Here is a 19,917-nt window from a genome sequence, read left to right as displayed (position 1 = left end):
GGGCACTTGACATGTGGCACGCATTATACCGTTTCACAAATGTTTTCTTCAATCTTTACAACAACCCTCAGAGCTCAGTATATTCTCATCCTACTTTATAGTTTTTTTAAATGAGGCTTCTAAAGCTTAAGCAACTGGCCCAAAGTCAAATGACCTGTCTGAGCTAAGTTTCAAACTCAGATCTGCCTTGTTCCAAAGACTGTACTCTCAAACATGTTCTATCTCGTGATTCTTTTACTAATAATAAATATTAGGCAATTTCCAATTTCACTGTAATTGTATTGTTTTGGAGGGGGAAGTTTTTTCTGCTTTTATTAGCTAAAATGCCAGTTCAGACAACATGCTCTTCTCAAACTCTGTCCTTCTGGCTTCTTAAAGCTTTGTATTTCATCTTTGTATTTCTAGCACCAAGCATGGTACTAGCACATAGTAAGTGCATATTAAATGTTTCAGAATTAACCAACTGATTGACAAAATTTTTTAAAAAGCAGAGGTCCTCTATGCTGAAAATCTAAGATGCTATTGAAAGGAATCAAAGCAGAGACACACTATGTTCATAAATTGGAAGACCCAACATAGTAAAGAGAGAAATTCTCCCCAAATTGATCTGTAGGTTTAACACAATTCCTATAAAAAATCTCAGCAAGACTTTTTTTGAAGACATAGATGGGCTTATTCTAAAATTTATATGGAAAGGGAAATGTCTTAGAATAGCCAAAAAATTTTTGAAAAAGAATAAAGTGGGAGGAAGCCTTCTTCCCAATGTTAAGGCTACAGCAGCAAGACAATGGAGTCCTAGAGAGGGATAGACACAGAAGATCAGTGAAAGAGAACAGAAAACCCAGAGAGAGACCTACACAAATACGCCCACCTGATTTTTGACAAAGGTGCAAAAACAATTCAAAGGAGAAGGAAAAGCCTCTCAACAAATGATTATGGAACAACTGGACATCCACAGGCCAAGAGATGAACCTCAACCTAAAGCGTGCACCTTATACAAAAATCAACACTAACCAAACCACAGATGTAAATGTCAAACACAAAACATCAGAGAAAACTTTTAGAAAAACTTTTAGAAAAAAAAAAAATCAAAGAAAATCTTTCGGCCCAGGACTAGGAGAAGAGTTCTTCAACTTATCTCAAAAGGGCAATCCACATAAGGAAAAAGTGATCAATTAGGCTTCACCAAACTAAAAATCTTTGCTTTGCAAAAGATGCCGTGAATAAGGTTAAAAGGGCAAATTAAAGATTGAAGAAATATTTGCAAACTACACATTCCATAAAGGACTTGCATCTAGAATATATTAAAAAAAAAAAAAAAAACTATCAGACAGGTGAGGTGGCTCTCTCCTGTAATCCCAGCACTTTGGGAGGCCAAGGTGGGAGGATCACTTGAGCTCAGGAGTTCAAGACCAGCCTGGGAAACATGGTGAAACCCCATCTCTACAAAACATTTAAAAACTAATTAAAAATTAGCTGAGTGTACTGGCTCACACTTGTAGTCCCAGCTACTCAGGAAGCTGAGGTGGGAGGATTGCTTGAGCCTGGTGGGTGGGTGGGAGGTTGCAGTGAGCTGAGATCACACCACTGCACTCCAGCCTCAACAAGAGAGACCCTGTCTCAAAACACTCATTCACTCACTCTTATTTAAAAAATAGAATTCAATTAGAAAACAGGCAAAAGATATGAAGAGACATTTCACCCAAATAGGGCATACAGATGGCAAACAAGCACGTAGATGTTCAACATCGTTAACCACTAGGGAAATACAATTAACCCCACAATGATATAACATACATACCTATTACAGTTTCCAGTGGGGGTTATCACTATTTTTTATTTTAGCCATTGTGATAGGTGTGTTTTTTTAAATTTTCCATCATAGCTTAGTTTGAATCTTTGTAGCACAGTAAAGATGAGTAGGTGTTAACTGTCAAAATATTTACTTAGATTACAGAAAGATCACAAAAGACGAAAGCTAATAAAGCAGAATGTCTAGGTGTTAAGTGAATACTAATTTTTCATAGCTTTGATGAGAATTTTCTAACATAAAAATGTAAACTTGTCTCAGTTTGTTCTTTTTCTTGGGACATTCTTTTCCTATTTCAAAGTAGTGTTTTACATGTTCATGTATTTACACTGGAGACTCATTCATTCACTTAAAATATATTGTGCAACAACAATGCACTAGGTACTTTTCCATACAACTAATGATTATAGAATTTACCAGTGTGGGCTGGGCATGGTGGCTCAAGCCTATAATCCCAGCACTTTGAGAGGCCAAGGCAGGCAGATTACCTGAGGTGAGGAGTTTGAGACCAGCCTGGCCAACATGGTGAAACCCCGTCTCTGCTAAAAATATAAAAATTAGCCAGGTGTGGTGGCACACACTTGTAATTCCAGCTACTCGGGAGGCTGAGGCAGGAGAATTGCTTGAGTCTGGGAGGCGGAGGTTGCAGTGAGCAGCTGAGATCGTGCCACTGCACTCCAGCCTGGCCGACAGACCAAGACTCTGTCTCCACCCCCCAAAAAAAAAAAAAAAAAAAGCATTTACCAGTGTGTTAATCACCAGAGTGCTATTCAGGACCCCCATATAACAATTTCACAACTAAAATCTAGCACATTTCATATACTATATTCTTTACAAATAACAAAATAGAAGGGCAAAAGGAATATATCAAGCAACCTTCCTTTATTTCCTAATAACAGCTGTAACAAATAAGAGACATATGACAAGGGATATTACTTGCCACTCTACAGCATGGAGTATGTTTAAATACCATCCTCTGGTGGTACTGAATGATGATTTTTTGAAAAGCTTTTATTACTTCAGGATAAACAACTGTGAATGAGATTTAGCTAGACCTGCCTTTTACATGACTTATAATAGCTCACAATGTTTCAAGTTTCTTTACACAAGTAGTATCCCAAATCAGCGAGTTACCTTTTCATATCTTGTAACACATCAGGAAAAGTGCAGAAAAAAAAAACCTCCTCTTCTGCAATAAGAAATAATTGGCATCCACAAGGATGCACTCAGCAAAATCTAGAATGTGAAAACCTCCATAAGGCAAAAGATGCAATTTCTTCCACAAATAAATTGCAAAAGGGGGAAAAGAGAGAATTAAAGACTTTAAACAATGTATCAACCAAATGCAATGTGTGGTCCTTATCTGAATCCTAATTAAATAGAGAATTAGAACAACCAAGTATATAATTTTTTTCAAAATAATCAAGGTAATTTGCACACTGAATATTTGATGATATGAAGGAATTGTTTAATTATTTAACATGTGATAATGTGGTTCATTTTTTAAAAAGGTCATTTGTTAGAAATGCATACTGAAATATTTACAGATGAAATTATATAATATCTAGAATTTGTTTCCAAATAATTGACTGTGGTAGCAGGAGGAAATAGGTGGGGTGGGGATATAGCTCGGCTATGAGTTAATAATGAGTTAGTAAATTGTTGAAGCTGGTTGGTAGGTACACATATGGGGGTTCATTTTATTATCATCTCTACCTTGTGTATTTTTTTGTTTTGGGGGTTGAAGAGGCAAGGTCTTACTCCATTGCATAGGGTGGAATGCTGTGGCTATTGATGATCGCTCAATGCAGCCTTGAACTCCTGGGCTCAAGTGATCTCGCCTTGGCCAAGTAGCTGGAATTACATGCATGCACCAACACACCCAGCTTTATGCAATTTTTTAACACAAACAGGAGCATAACCTACATTTATAAATACTATTTTGTTTATTGGTTTATTCACTGTACAATCTTTCAGAATCTTTTTATGTGAGCATATATATGTCAATGATATTTGTTTTAAAATAAACTTTTTATTTTAAACAGTTTTAGATATAGAGAAATTATGAAGATAGTACAGAGTGGTCCTACATATCCCACACCCAGCTTCCCCTATTATTAACATTTTATATTAGCATGCTGCCTTTGTAACAATTCATTAATCAATATTGACATGTTATTATTAACTGAAGTCCATACTTCATTAAGATTGCTGGTCGGGCACAGTGGCTCACACCTGTAATCCCAGCACTTTGGGAGGCCGAGGCAGGCAGATTACGAGGTCAGGAGATCTAGACCATCCTGGCTAACATGGTGAAACCCCGCCTCTACTAAAAATACAAAAAATTAGCTGGGCGTGGTGGCAGGCACCTGTAGTCCCAGCTACTCAGGAGGCTGAGGCAGGAGAATGGTGTGAACCCGGGAGGTGGGGTTTGCAGTGAGTCGAGATCGCGCCACTGCACTCCAGCCTGGGCGACAGAGTGAGACTCGGTCTCAAAAACAAACAAACAAACAAACAAAAAACAGATTGCTTGATTGCTTTAGTTTTCACCTAATGTCATTAATCTGTTGTTCCAGGATCCCACTCGAGATACATTATATTTGGTCATTGTGTTTCCTTGGGCTCCTCTTGGCTGTGACAGCTTCTCAGGCATTCCTTGTTTTTCATGACCTTGACAATTTGAGGAGCCCTCGCAGGTATTCTGCAGATTTGTCTGATGTTTGTCTCATGATTAGATTGGTGTTATAGGTTTTTGGAAGGAAGGCTACCTATTTCGGAGGGTAAAGTGCCATTTTTATCACTTTCAGGTGATATCACTTCCACATGCTAGCAACATAACATCACTGTGGGTATTAACAGTGATCACCTGGCTGAGGAAGTGTTTGTCAGATTTCTCCACTGTAAAGTTATTCTTTGTTCATTTCTTAACAATTCGAAGATGAATTTATGTTTACTAATTCTTTCTTTTCCTAAGCCACTTCTAATTTAATCAGAGCTGGTGAAGTATTTCTTGAAATGTGTTAGAACACTAAGCTGGAAGAGTGAGATATTAAACTATAAATTCTGTATGATCTCAATTTTCTAAAAATGACATATACATATATATAGAAAAAGACTAGAAAGAAATAGCTCAAAGTTTTATTTTTTCCTGTATACTTTTCCAAAAATGTTCTGCAGTGAACAATTATTTTAAAATCTGGAAGAAGGGTTAAGAAAAAAAAAAGGAAGGAAGATCTTTCTCTGGGACAAGCTCAGAAAAAAATATCAGAGTCCTCACAGTACCTGTAACACAAATGTAGTGCTCAGAATGATAACAGCCTTCTCTGAAACCTGGTGTGTATGTGTGAAGACAATATTCCCAGCTGCCTTTCTTTGCTTACAGAAGACTGTAAATTGCCTCTTATGGAAACTTAACTATTTTTTCAAACAGGAACACTTAATAACTGAGTATAACAGAGACTGAGAAAAATGGAGGATGGGAGGGGAAAAAGGGAAGAAGAAGAAAGGAGGGAGAGAGGAACAACAAATTTAGGTTTTGGGGAGTGATAAAATGTTTTGTCTTGTTGCTTCCCATCAAAGTACCCGGCATCACAGGATCCTAGCTAATATTATTTATTTGTTAAAGATATTCATCAGTTCCAGACCAGTCAGTTTCCAGTCAGTTTCCGAATATCAAAAGCATACTTTCCTAGAGGAAGTCCAAAATATTACCATGGGTCAGCATAAGCATATCTTAGACATATTAATATTAACCTTAGGGGCTGCTCATCCAAAATGGCAACACATCCCTCCCTGCCAGCTCTCCCCATAGTGCCCCATCTCCTCCCTCAGTGGTGGGGTCCTCATGGTTTGTGCAACTCTCTGGGGCCCACTTCGGCCTGTCCTACTCAGGATATTCCCTGCCAAAGAAGTGATGGATATATCATCGCTAAGGTGTCAATAACTGGAGTTGCCTAGAAGCTGCTGTTATACCTAGTATGAAGCATGTGCATTTGGGAAGGGGAAAAGCACTTATCCTAAAGGGATGAATCTCTAAAAGTAGAATGCAGCCATCATGATCCAGGAGAGCAGGGGAGATATGCACGCATGCACACGTACATTCAAAAGGGGTTTCAGCCCACACTTCAGGTCACATCACACAGGGAGGAACAGTCTAGTTACACCAAGTGAGCCCTGTGCCAAGGAAAGAGCCCAGTGCCCTTATGGAGGAGGGAGCGGGCGCTTGGGCAAGAATGTCCGACTCCATGAAAGGGACTGTGTGCAGCTGGAGCAAATGCTCACTCATACACCCCACAAGATGAGTTCAGCAAGGCTGAGGCAAGCATCCTGAGTAGTGTAGAAAAATCAAACAGCTCACTCTGGACATTCGAATATAAAAAGAATAAAAATGCCTAGCTCCACAAAAGACACTGTCTGAAATGCGCTTCCTGTCACAGCCACCTGCCTTTCCATTTGGAGTCTGGGTTCTGTCTCATTAAACAGAAGAGTTGATTCAGTTGGGTCCATATAATTATTCTTATTAAAATATGTAACCATAATATTTTAATTGTAAATTAAAGTTGCATGCATGAATGACTCTGAATTCATTTTAATTTCACAATGGCCCAATGCCAAGGCCTTTTTATGGAGAAGATCCATCAGCTCGGATACTGCTCTCCTGGGAATTCAAACCAATGTGCAAATGGAACATGCTTAACTAACAAGGGAGATTCTCACTCCCTTTTCTCCTCTTTCTAGATTTATTACAGTCATAAAGCTGTTTTAACAAGAGAGACTACATTTGATTCCTCACCCCCAAAATGTAAAAAAAAAAATTACTAAATTTTAAGGTCAGTACTGCCATTTAGACAGAACCAAGATGTCACTCCCAGGCTGTATGAATCTTGTTACAAGGATGGTAAATAAATCTCAATTCACGTGCCAACCTCATGATTAATTAGTAATGTTTGCTGTGGGTACTGAGAGAAAAGTGCTTCCATACTCAGTGTACCCTTGGTCTAGATTCCAAAACAATCAGTCATACTGCATTTGGTCCTTACATATTCGATTAGGTGGAACCTGAATTACTTTCCACTAAACAACCAGACACTAGGATATGAAAGGCTTGACCTAAACCTTCTCTATTTCTAACTGGCATTGACTACAGGGTGCTGCTGAGGAGCTGATTAGATAAAAATATCTTTTATATAGTTAAAGGTTTAGAAAGCTTCTTCTTGACTTCTAAGCCGATGCCTGAAGGATAAGTAGAAGTTAGCCAGTCAACACAGTACGAAGGCTAGGGGAAGAGATTATTCCAGGCAGTGGAAAAAAACATCTGTAAAAGTCCATGGGGGTCGGAGTGCATGGAGCATTCAAGGCTCTAAAATAAGCTCTGAAATAAGGAACAAGAAGTGCACTGGAGTGGTAGGTGGGGCACAGGAAAGAAGTCTGGAGAAAGAAGGAGGTTTGGATCCTGCAGAGTGCTAGAGACCACGTGAGGTGTTTTGACTTTGTTCTAAGAGCAATGGATTTGAAGCCAGGCGATCATTCCAGCTACACCAAGTGACTCTGTACACTGTCACACATGGGTGCTGGGAGGATAACTCCGCCCATGGCTCCTTTGGGAGGACGACCAGAAACTCTGCCCTTGGACCCCACCTGACTGCCCATGCGTCCAGCTCTTGCTTTGGCTGGTTCTCGTTTGTGTTCTTTCTCTATAAAAAGCAGCATCTGTGAGGATAATAGCTCTGAGTTCTGTGAGTTTTTCTTGTGAATTATTAAACTTGAAGGTGGTTCAGGAAAGCCCCAAGCTTGCAATTGGTGTTGGAGACAAGGGCAGTCCTGTGGGAACTATGCCCTTAACTTTGCAGTTTCATTAACTTCATGGGCGGGTATTTCCCGGAACAAGCAGCTTGGTCTCAGTATTACTTAAAATGAGATGGAAAAAAGCATGCCTGGTATACGTATTGTGTAAGGTCACCTCTAGGGGTGGAAGTGAGGGGGACTGACTGGAAAAGGGCACACAGTACCTTCTGGGGAGCCAGAAACATCTATACTTTGATCTGAGTGGTAGTTACACAGGTATATAAAAATCCATTTAGGCCATGATCAGTGGCTCATGTCTGCAATCCCAGCTCTTTGGGAGGCTGAGGCAGGAGGATTGCTTGAAGCCAGAAGTTTGAGAACAATCTAGGCAACAAAGAGAGACCCTGTCTCTACTAAAACAAAAAGACAAAAATCCATTGAGCTACATACATAAGATTGGAACACTTTATGCATTTTACTATACATAATATAGCCCAATTTTTTTGTTTTTTGTGGGTTTTTTCTGAGACAGAGTCTCGCTTTGTCACCCAGGCTGGAGTGCAGTGGCATGATCTCAGCCCACTGCAACCTCCACCTCCCAGGTTCAAGAGATTCTTGTGCCTCAGCCTCCCAAGTAGCTGGAACTACAGACGCATGCCACTACGCCCAGCTAATTTTGGTATTTTTAGTAGAGATGGGGTTTCCCCATGTTGGACAGGCTGGTCTCGAACTCCTGACCTCAAGTAATCCAACCACCTCGGTCTCCCAAAGTGCTGGGATTACAGGCATGAGTCATGGTGCCCAGCCAATTATTTTGGTTTTTGGTTTTTCGTTTGAGACAGGGTCTTGCTCTGTCGCCGGGGCTGAAGTGTGGTGGCGTAATCTTGGCTCACTGCAACCTCTGGCTCCCAGGCTCAAGCAATCCTCCCACCTCAGCCTCCCGAGTACGTAGGACCACAGGCACAGGCCACCATGCCCGTCTAGCCCAATTTTTAAAAGTTAAAAAACAAACCAAAACACTGCCTTTGAAAATGGGGAAGCCCAGCCTAGAGTTAAGGGATGCAAGCAAGGCTGGACTGCTGAGAAGAACGTGAAGCCAAGGATAGGGCTGAAATTAAAGATGTGAGAGCTAGCAAAGGACTTTCTGGAAAGATTCTCTGAAATAAATGGTTTCATGCTTTCAACTTGTGCAGGGTGAGCTGGGACCATGTGACTGTATGAATGTGTGACTCGTGTGCATGTGTGTGCACGTGTGTGTGCACACTCCCTAGACAGGCCCCTGTGCTGCTTCTCCACTTCATCAGCCTCACCAAGTGATGATGTGCACTGCACCACAGCAGGCAGGGCAATGCGTACTGCCAAAGGAGGGACACTCAGCCGGGGCTGGCATGAGGGCTGTCCTACGCTCCTCCCAGTCAGGGAGAGGCTCAGGGGGCAGGCATGGAGGCCTGGGAAGCCAGGCTGCAGGCAGAAGGGCCAGTTTTGCCAGTGTTGTATGAAACCAAGCCCAGGCAACAAGTCGGGTAAACCTGAAACTAATGGCAGAAATTCTCCTGGGCTGCTACCTGAAGGAAGGAGAATTCAGGGATGAGTCAATGGAGTAAAAAAGCAGGAAGGCAGACTGGATGGATACTGCTCCAAGCCAAGGGGTGGGAGGCAGAGCCTGGGAGAATTCTGAGTCACGAGCTGTGGGTGGGAATGTGCTCCACAGCTGAGTCACTGGAACCCAAAATGAAGGCTATGCAGGCACCAATGGTGGGAGTAGAGGAGCAGGTACAGGAGGGTGGGCCTTTGGTCTTTCATGAAACCTCCTCAAGCAACCCATGGGTTTATGGTTCGCGAATGAAGAACTAACCTGTGTGAATCAAAATATGTGGGTTATTTATTTTTGGATTTGTGATGACATACCTCTTTCTGTTGTTCCGGAAACATCTTCAGCACAGGACACGATCAATCTGAAAAATAAGATATCCACACTGGGTGATTTGGAACCTCCAAACTGGAGTGGATACACCACTCATGGCCTCCGACCCAAATCCCCTGACAGAGCCCCCCCGGCCCCACAGTCCCTGACATGTGAGCCTCTGCTCCTCCCACACTGCCCTCTCCTGCTGGCAGGACCAAGGTGAACATCAGTCCACACCAGGGGTTAGGAGTCTGGACCCCAATGAGTCCAAGGCAGCTGGATGATGACAGACCTTCAAACTGCAAGGCCAGCCAGTCAGGCTGGGGCTGGAGCCTTAGTGAATTGGGGAGGAAGCTGGAGATGCCGGGGAGCAGAAGCCATGTGCGGGGGGATGCTGGCTGGAAAAGACGCGCAGAGAGATCCACCACCAGAGGCAGCCCTGACGCTTTTACCGGAAACTCAAACCTTCTGGGATCAGGCCCTTCCTGTGACACTTAAATTACTCCAGAGGTCACATAAGAGATGGTGTGGCCCTCAGCAGGAGAAAGTCAGGACCTTGACTCTGACCTTCTGAGTAGTGCAGCCAGCCTGTTGTTTGATTCCAGGCCCTGCATGTCTCTGGGGTTGTCAATTGTTCTTTAAACCCACTTGGTATGTAAGCTCATTAGATTTAACACCTGCTCCCTGCCAAAAACAAAAAGCAAATTTAAATTCCCTGCCTATATCCACACATATGTATTCTTACAACTGAGGGTGACTATGACTGCAGGTCTGCTATTTGCCTTCACTTTGATAACAACAGTATGTGTCTGAGCCCACCTTCCGGGTCCATATTATCCCCCACACGTATTCCCAGAGTCTCTATACTCATGTCACTGGCACCACAGGGAACACAGGGAAGCAGGAACACAGGCTCCGCTTCCAGGGCCGTGTGGAGGTGCAGACGAGAGACCCCACAGGGCCTCTGGAAGGGGCAAGCGAGCTGCACCCGAGCAGCAGCAGGAAGCTTTCCAAGAGGAAGGGAGTCCCTCTCCCCTGGAGCAGTCAGAGGACCCATGGAGAGGGAATGGGAGAGCAGGGGATCTCAGTGTTCAAGGAAAAAAAGCAGGACCTCCAGGGGAGCGGAGGAGCAACAACAACACCCACAGAGCCTGGTGAAAAGCGTGCCCTGTGGTCCAGAGATCGTGACCAGGCCAGATCAGCTGGGGGACAGGGTTCTCAGAGGGTGTAGTGGGGTGGAATTGTGGCTGCCATGAAGATATGTCCATGTCCTGATCCACAGAACCTGTGAATGTGACTTTATTTGAAAAAAGAGTCTTTGGAGACATAATTAAGAATCTCAAGATAAAATCATCCTGGATGACTGGAGTGAACCCTAAATCTGATGGCAAGTGCCCATATAAGAGAAAGAGAGGAGAACACAGAGAAGAACATGTGAAGACGAAGACGAGGAGGGGGAGGGATGCAGCCCCCAGCCATGGAGCCCCTGGGGCTGGAAGAAGCAAGGAGGGGATTCTTCCCTAGGGCCTCTGCAGGGGAGCACGGCTCTGCTGCCACCTGGATTTTGGACTTCCAGCATCCCAAATTGTAACAGAATAAATTTCTGCTGTTCTAAATATCAAGCTTGTGGTAATTTATTGCAGCAGCTATAAGAAGCTAGTCAAGAGGGGACCAGTCGAGATTAGGTTGGAAAGACAGACTGGGGTTGGAACTGGAGATTCTGTTCAGTCACTCTTTGTGGAGCTCCTGCTATGTGCCATGGGCTGAGGTGGAAGCAGGACACACGGTGGAGTACACAGCAGGCTCAGAGCTTTGGAGGCGACTTCCTAATTATAACGTGGAACTGATAGGAAAGGACACCATGTGATAGGAATGGAAAAACACACAACAGGGATAAACCTGGAGGACATAGGCCAAATGAAATAAGCCAGTCACAAAAAGACAGACACCGTATGATTCCACTTGTATGAAGTACCAAGGGCAGTCACATGCAGAGGCAGAGGCCAGGTGTGGTGGCTCACACCTGTAATCCCAGCACTTTGGGAGGCCAAGGCAAGCAGATCACCTGAGGTCAGGAGTTAGAGACCAGCCTGGCCAACAGGGCAAAACCCCAACTCTACCAAAAACAAAAACTTATCCAGGAGTCGTGGCACGCCCGTGGTCTCAGCTACTCAGCAGGCTGAGGTAGGAGGATCACTTGAGCCTGGGAAGCAAAAGTTGCAGTGAGCTGAGACTGTGCTGCTGCACTCCAGCTTGAGTGAGAGACCTCATCTCAAAAAAAAAAAAAAAAAATTCAGAGACAGAAAGTAGAATGGTGGCTGCCAAGTATGGGAGGGAGAGGGGGTGGGGGGCAGCTGAGTGGGTACAGAGTTTCAGTTGTGCAAGATGAAAAGAGTTCAGAAGATCAACGGCACAACAATGTGAACATCCTTCACACCACTGAACTGTACACCTAGAAATGGATCAGATGGTACATTTTAGGTTGTGTGTTTTTTACCATTTAAAACAAAATTTTAAAGAATGGAGGGACTAAGTGGGGGTGGAGAGGGTTTACTGAGAAAATGGCACTTCCGCTGAGGCCTAAAGAACGGTGTGAGATAGCCAGGAAAGCAAAAGGAAAAAGGCCCTCTACACAGAAGGCCTGGGTCATGCCAAGGGGAGGAGGCCAGGAGGAGGAGCGGCTCAAGTCCGGTTATCATGGGATTCCTGCACCAGAGCCAAGTTAGCCAGTGGGTTCCACAATCTCAGGATCTGGCCATGCTCCCCACCCACATCACGTGCTCCACACGGCTGAACCTCTACCCTCATACTTTCACCCTTTCCAGGCACCAGCAAACTCTGCCAGGATTCTGCACAGAAATCACTTCCCCGGCTCTCTGCCCCATTACACAACCACGTGCTGTGCAGTCCCCTGGTGCCCTTAACTTCGCTTGCATCATGATGTTTAGATACCCTCTGTCTCTCCCATTTGACTGAATTTCTCCAACAGGGCATAGCTGTGTTTCCTTGTGTAATTAAACTTCACAACTGTCCTGTGAGGATTTGAATATCCCCACTTCACAAGTAAGAAAGCGGAAGGTCAGAGGGGTTAAGGGGTTAAGTTGCCCAAGGTCACACTATGAAAGAGCGCAAGTGCTCAAGTTCCACTGCAACCAAAGCCAGTCTGCTTCCCTAGGGTGGCCTTCCAATGCCACAGGCTACCTCCATGACTCTGTAATGTGAACAAATGGTTCAAAGTTGGGGTCTTAATTTTCCCCAGAGGGCTTGAGCTTTTCCCAGCCAGGCAGAACTGTGCAGTTCTATCTAATAGGAGTCTGATAATTGGCCACCTTAAGATGCTACAGACCAAGTCCAACTATGAAGTAGGAAACTGGCCCTGGGGGCTCACACCTGTAATCTCAGCACTTTGGGAGGTTGAGGCGGGCAGATCACTTAGGAGTTCGAGACCAGCCTGGATAACATGGCGAAACCCCATCTCTACAAAAAATACAAAAATTAGCTGGGCATGGTAGCATGCGCCTGTGGTCCCAGCTACTTGGGAGGCTGAGGTGGGAGGACTGCTTGAGCCTGGGAGGTCAAGGCTGCGGTGAGCCATGATCATGCCACTGCACTCCAGCCTGGGTTACAGTGAGACCCTGTCTCAAAATATAAAAGTAAAAGAAAATAAAAAAGAAAACAGGAAACTTGGGAAAGTTGAAAGCAGTTTCAACCAGTTGTTCCAAAACATCAAGTGAACTATCATGGTCAACCTCTAATACTGTAAATCTGTACAGTGAAAATGGTGATCATTTCATTTTCTAAGCTCTATACACTTCCACATTGTCTGAATTTTCCTAGTAACATTAATTGTAAACTTTTTAAAGTAATTATTTTAAATACAGTAAATAGCATAATGCTCTCAGAATAGTAATTTTAACATAAATTATTTTTATTTCATGTAAAATAAATAGCAAATTCAAATGTATTAAGAGATGCTACCTTTATAACACAAGAGAAAGTATCATTTGGTACTAGAACTTGCCATGGCATTTACTGGTGGGGAGAAGGAAATTCAACGACAGCACAATTGTATGGTTTGAGATAAAAGGTCAACTGTCTATAATTTAGCAAACCAAAGCTGCCAATCAGAAATTGCTCCCTGAGGCCAGGCGCAGTGGCTCACGCCTGTAATCCCAACACTTTGGGAGGCCTAGGCAGCCAGATCACCTGAGGTCAGGAGTTTGAGACCAGCCTGGCAAACATGGTGAAACCCCGTCTCTACTAAAAATACAAAAATCAGCCGGGTATGGTGGCACATGCCTATAATCCCAGCTACTTGGGAGGCTGAGGCAGGAGAATCACTTGAACTTGGGAGGTGCAGGTTGCAGTGCGCCAAGATCGTGCCACTGCACTCCAGCCTGGGCAACAAGAGCAAGACTGCACCTAAAAAAAAAAAAAAAGAAAGAAGGAAAGAAAGAAAGAGAGAGAGAGAGAAAGAAAGAAGAGAAACAGAGAAAGAGGGGAGGGGAGGGGAGGGGAGGGGAGGGAAGGGAAGGGAAGGGAAGGGAAGGGAAGGGAAGGGAAGGGAAGGGAAGGGAGCAGGACAGAAAGAGAAAGAGAGAGAAAAAGAAATTGCTCCCTGACAAAACTAAGCCCTTTAGGTGAGTTGGAAAATTTTAGATTTGTATAGATTTCCAAACTCCCCAGGCTACCTTATGTGTCTGTCATAATAATGCACATAGAGGGCTGGGTGTGGTGGCTCATGCCTGTAATCCCAGCACTTTGGGAGGCTGAAGCAGATAGATCACTTGAGGTCAGCAGTTCAAGACCAGCCTGACCAATATGGTGAAACCCTGTCTCTACTGAAAATATAAAAATTAGCCGGGCATGGTGGCATACACAGCTACTTGGGAGGCTGAGACAGGAGAACTGCTTGAACCCGGGAAGCCAAGGTTGCAGTGAGTCAAGATCACACCACTGCACTCCAGCCTGGACAACAGAGCGAGACTCCATCTCAAAAAAAAAAAAAATGCACATAGAGAATTCTTGTCTCACTGAAAGATTGTTATGCCAAGTATGGATATCTGCCTCCCAGTGACCTCTGCTAGGCTGTCTCTAGAGTATTCTCTCTCTCTTCCACCAATGAAGAACCCCCATCACACCTGGATGGCCACCCATTCTCCTTCTCTCTTACCTTCATTGTAAGAATTATTATTTTTATTTTATTTCATTTTAGAGACAGGGTCTCATTGTCACCCAGGCTAGAATGCAGTGGCACAATTATAGCTCACTGTTGCCTCAGATTCCTAGGCTCAAGTGATCGTCCCACCTCAGCCTCCCTAGCAGCCGAGACTACAGGAACAAGCCACCATGCCTGAGTAATTTTTTAAATTTTTGTAGAGATGGTATATCCCTATGTTGCCCAGGCTGGTCTCAAACTCCTGGCCTCAAGCCATCCTCCTGCCTCAGCCTCCCAAAGTGCTCAATAACAGGTGTAAGTCATCGCACCCAGCCCATTCCAAGAAATTAAATCTCACAATCAAGCTGGGCGTGGCTTGGTTTCCACATTGTTTGAATTTTTCATTTTAAAACAAAAAATCAGCCAGGGATGGTGGTGCACACCTGTATTCCTAACTACTCAGGAGGCTGAGGTGGGAGGATCCCTTCAGCCCAGGAGGTTAGGCTGCAGTGAGCTATTTGCACCACTACACTCCAGCCTAGACAACAGAGCGAGACTCTGTCTCTAAAATAAACAAATGAAAAAAGATAAACTCGCACAACCACATCAAACAACAGGAATGATTTCTCAAACCTGCTGGCGACATTACAGCTGGATACACACAGGCAGCAGACACATGGGTTATCCCCTTCCTGGGAAACATGGCAGTCCTGAAGACTCATCTGAGAGACTCGTGTATCTCTTCACAACCCCACTGCCCTGAGAGCATGGTACACAGATCTGCCCAAACCGAAAACTCGAGGAGAAAGCTTCCTCTATTTTCTACCTTGGAATACTTTTTCTATAAAATGCAAAATATCTATGAAGCAAAGATAAAATTCTATAAAGTACCACTTGGCAATCTTTTTCTGTAGAGGGTCAGATAGTAAATATTTGAGGTTTTGTAGGCCACAGGGTCTCTCCATCTCCTACTCAAGTCTGCAGTGCATAGTGAAAAGGCACTCACAGATGCCTAACTGAATGAACATGGTTGGGTTCCAGTTAAACTTTATCTACAAAAACTGGTGGCAGTAGTTTGCAGACCCCTACTACAGAGCAAGCCATTACTGTGCCTTCAGTACTTATATACTATACCTTAATAATACCTTTCTGAGGTCAACAGGCCAAAACATTTGCAATGCTAGGCTTGGTCTACATGCCTATGGGAGATCTCACTGACAAGTAAACTACTGACCAAAAGTTTGTGGACTGACTATACATGTAAGGAGTGAGAAAGGATCACATATTTTTTCAAATGATGAAATAAGGAATAACAAGTACGGTTTATATCATTATTTAAAATAAAAACGGCAAAGATTTTTTCTAAATCTTTAGATCAGGTGCTCCCTGATTCATGAATCACTAATAAAAGCCAATTTAATTTTTAAACAAAATTTTTTGTAACTTTTTCTTTTGACAAGATCAAAGTCTCAGAACCAACTATTTAAAAAAAAAAAAAAAAAAAAAAAAGATCAGCCAGGTGGGGTGGCTCACACCTGTAATCCCAGCACTTTGGGAGGCCAAGGCAGGTGGATCACAAGGTCAGGAGTTCCAGACCCCAGCCTGGCCAATATGGTGAAACCCCGTCTCTACTAAAAATAGAAAAATTAGCCAGGCATGGTGGCAGGCGCCTGTAATCCCAGCTACCCTGTAATTCCAGCTACTCGGGAGGCTGAGGCAGGAGAATCGCTTAAACTTGGGAGGCAGAGGTTACAGTGAGCCGAGATCATGCCGCTGCACTCCAACCTGGGTGAGTGAGACTCTGTCAAAAAAAAAAAAAAAAAAAAAAAAAAAAAGATCAAGCTCAACAACAACAAACAGAAACAAAGAAAAAAACCCTAAATGCCTGACTTCACCACTGTGCAACCTGGCATGTAAGAAAATTGCACTTGAACCCCATAAATTTATACAAATAAAAAATCCGATTTAAAAAATATGCAAGACCGGGCACATGCCTGTAATCCCAGCACTTTGGGATGCTGAGGTGGGAGGCTCACTTGACCTCAAAGTTTGAGACCAGTCTGGGCAGCATGGCGAAATCCTGAAACCGCCTTTGCAAAATTATAACTGAGGAAATTATGGCAGTGAAAGAAATCAGACCTAACTGACTCCATCTTGCTTCTAACCCTTAAGATGTCCTTATTCATTCCTGGGCATAAGCTGAACTAACTTCGGGAAGGAATTCAGTTCATGGTTTGACTCTGAAACAAAGCTGGTAACAGCCCATTCCCAAAAAGACCCCTTTCTTGCCTGGGGTCCAGTCTGCCTTTGCAGAACTAACAAATTAGCTACAAGATTAGAAATTACAATTTAGGGGCCATGTAGTCTCTGGCTCCAAGGGTCTCAACCTTCCTAAATTGCTCCTGGGGATAACATCGTTATTGTAAAACCTAAGATCCATGCTTTAGATATTTTGCAGACCCTGCAACTGCACTGGAAGGATCAGCTGATATCACCCAGAGTGGTAATCTGGCTCAACCAGTTCTGCCATCCCACCCAGGCACAGAAGACAGGAAGAAAACCTCATTTTGACCCCCCTATGATTCCATCTCCAACCTGACCAATCAGCACTCCCTACTTCCTAAGCTCCTACCCGCCAAATTGTCTTTAAAAAATCTAATCCGGCCGGGCCCAGTGGCTCACACCTGTAATCCCAGCACTTTGGGAGGCCGAGGTGGGCGGATCACGAGGTCAGGAGATCGAGACCATCCTGGCTAACAACACGGTGAAACCCCGTCTCTACTAAAAATACAAAAAATCAGCCAGGTGTGGTGGTGGGCGCCTGTAGTCCCAGCTACTCGGGAGGCTGAGGTAGGAGAATGGCGTGGACCAAGATCACGCCACTGCACTCCAGGCCTGGGCAACAGAGCGAGATGCAGTCTCAAAACAACAACAGCAACGCTGGTCTCCCACACAGCGGGGTCTGCGTAAATTACTCTCTCGCCGTTGCAATTCCCGTCTTTATAAATTGGCTCTGTCTAGGCAGCGGGCAAGGTGAACTCACTGGGAAGTTACTATCTCACCTCTACAAAATACACAAAAATTAGCCTGACATGGTGGCACGTGCCTGAAGTCCCGGCCACTCGGGAGGCTGGTGTTGTAGGGCTGCTTGAGCCAGGGAGGCAGAGGCTGCAGTGAGCCAAGACCATGCCACTGCACTCCAGCCTGGGTGACAGAGTGAGACTCTGTCTCACAAAAAAAAAAAAAAAAAAAGGACAAAGGAATTGATAGACATTTCTCCAAAGATGACGTGCAAAGGGCCAATAAACATATGAAAACATGCTCAACATCACTAATCCACAATGAGAAATCAACTCACACCCATTAGGATAGATCCAAGAAACAAAAAAACAAAAAAGCATTGAGGAGGATATGGAGAAGTCGGAACCCTTCTGTTGGCAGCAATGTAAAATGGTGCAGCTGCTGTAGAAAACAGTATAGCAGTTCCTCAAAAAATTACAGAAAACTACCACATGATCCAGGAATTCCACTTCCAGATATCCATCCAAAAGAGCTGAAAGCAGGCTCTCAAAGAGCTATTTGTGGGTCCACATCCACGGCAGTATTATTCACAATAGCCAAGAGGTGGAAGTAACCTAAGTGTCCATCAATGAAATGTAATGGATGAGCAAAATGTGGTCTCTCCATACAATGGGTACCATTCAACCTTAAAAAGGAAGGAAATTCTGCCATATGCTACAAAGGAGGATGAACCTTAAGGACATTATGCTAAATGAAATAATCCAATCATAAAAAGACAAATCCTTTATTATTCCACTTACATGAGGTTTTCAAGGAAATCAAATTGATAAAGACAAAGTAGAATGGTGGTTGCCAAGGGCTAGAGAAAAGGGTAAATGGAGCATTTAAGGGGGAAATGGAACATTCTTGTTTACTGATACAGAGTTTCAGTTTTGTGAATGAAAAAGATCTAGAGATCTATTGTACAACAATGTGAATACACTTAACGCTACTGAAGTGTACATTTAAAAAGTGGTAAGGTCTATACACTAGTATGGTGTAGACCATGTGAAAAAAATAATAAAAATGGGTACGATTGCAAATTTCATGTGTTTCTTACCACAATTAAAAATAAAGTTTTTGAAAGAAGGTCAATAATCTACTTAAATGTTTAATCTTGCTATTAACAGAAGTGCAAATAAAAACAAGTACCATATTTTTTTCTTTAAAATTAGAAATTTCTGTAATAATATCCACTGCTGGCAAGGATCATGAGAAATGGGAACTAAATACTGTTGGTAGGAATGTGAGCTATTTCAATATTTCTGAAAGATAATTTGGCCATATATTTCAAAAGCAACAATATAAATTGTTTATATTCTTTAACTCGATAATTTGACCTCTGGGAACTCAATCTAAAAAAATATCAGTGCTACATGTGCAAAATATTTGTACAGGAAAGAATGTTCAAAATGCAGTGTTTTTAAGAAACAATCAAAGAAAATGGAAACCTAAACGTCCATAAGCGGAGTAGAAAAAAAATGAATTATGTTCCATCTGCATGACAGACTACCTCATAGCCATTATAAATTGTTATAAAAGAATATTAAATGATCGGGGCTGTTCAAACAGTATTTTTGATTTTTTGTTGTTATTTTTTGAGACAGTCTCGCTCTGTCACCCAGGCTGGAGTGCGGTGGCACGATCTCAGCTCACTGCAACCTCCGCCTCCTGGGTTCAAGGGATTTTCGTGCCTCAGCCTCCCCGGTAGGTGGGACTACAGGTGTGCACACCAAGCCTGGCTAATTTTTTTGTATTTTTAGTAGAGATGGGGTTTCACCATGTTGGCCAGGCTGGTCTTGAACTCCTGACCTCAAGTCATCCACCCACTTCAGCCTCTCAAAGTGTTGGGATTACAGGCGTGAGCCACTATGCCCGGCCTCAAACAGTATTATTAAGTGATTTTTTAAAAGCACTTTTTTTTTTTTTTACATATTTACTTAAGAACTGGAGCTTATGCACAATAAAGTTAAAAATTAACAGTAGTCATTTCTGAGTGGTAGGATTATGACTGATTTTTACTTCCTTTTTTTCTGTATTTCCCCAAAAGATTACAGTGCATTTGTTAAAGTTTAAGAACAAAACATGTTTTTTAAAAGAAAGTAAAACCTAATGTGCTCAGTTACTTTTATTATTCCCTCCCCACAAAAAACAAACAGCAGTCAAGTTAATTTCACTCTGTGTTTCATTTCCTCCCAC

General features: G+C 43.1%; 1 protein-coding gene across 5 annotated transcripts in view; it reads right to left on the bottom strand.

Annotated features, from left to right (window-relative positions):
* Positions 1 to 19,917, bottom strand: part of SNX10 (sorting nexin 10) — an 82,166-nt gene that overhangs the window by 18,333 nt on the left and 43,916 nt on the right. For all 5 annotated transcript variants that reach the window (XM_001161850.7, XM_001161647.6, XM_063815275.1 and 2 more), the window contains exon 2: positions 9,503 to 9,549. In XM_001161850.7, coding sequence (XP_001161850.1) covers positions 9,503 to 9,526 — 24 coding nt within the window. In that variant the 5' untranslated portion in view covers positions 9,527 to 9,549. The remainder of the gene's footprint in view (positions 1 to 9,502; positions 9,550 to 19,917) is intronic.

The sequence above is a fragment of the Pan troglodytes genome, chromosome 6 (assembly GCF_028858775.2).
Source record: "Pan troglodytes isolate AG18354 chromosome 6, NHGRI_mPanTro3-v2.0_pri, whole genome shotgun sequence".
Classification (NCBI taxonomy): Eukaryota; Metazoa; Chordata; class Mammalia; order Primates; family Hominidae; genus Pan; species Pan troglodytes.
The sequence above is the reverse complement of the archived record's forward strand: the minus strand, read 5'-3'. Positions and strand labels throughout refer to the sequence as shown.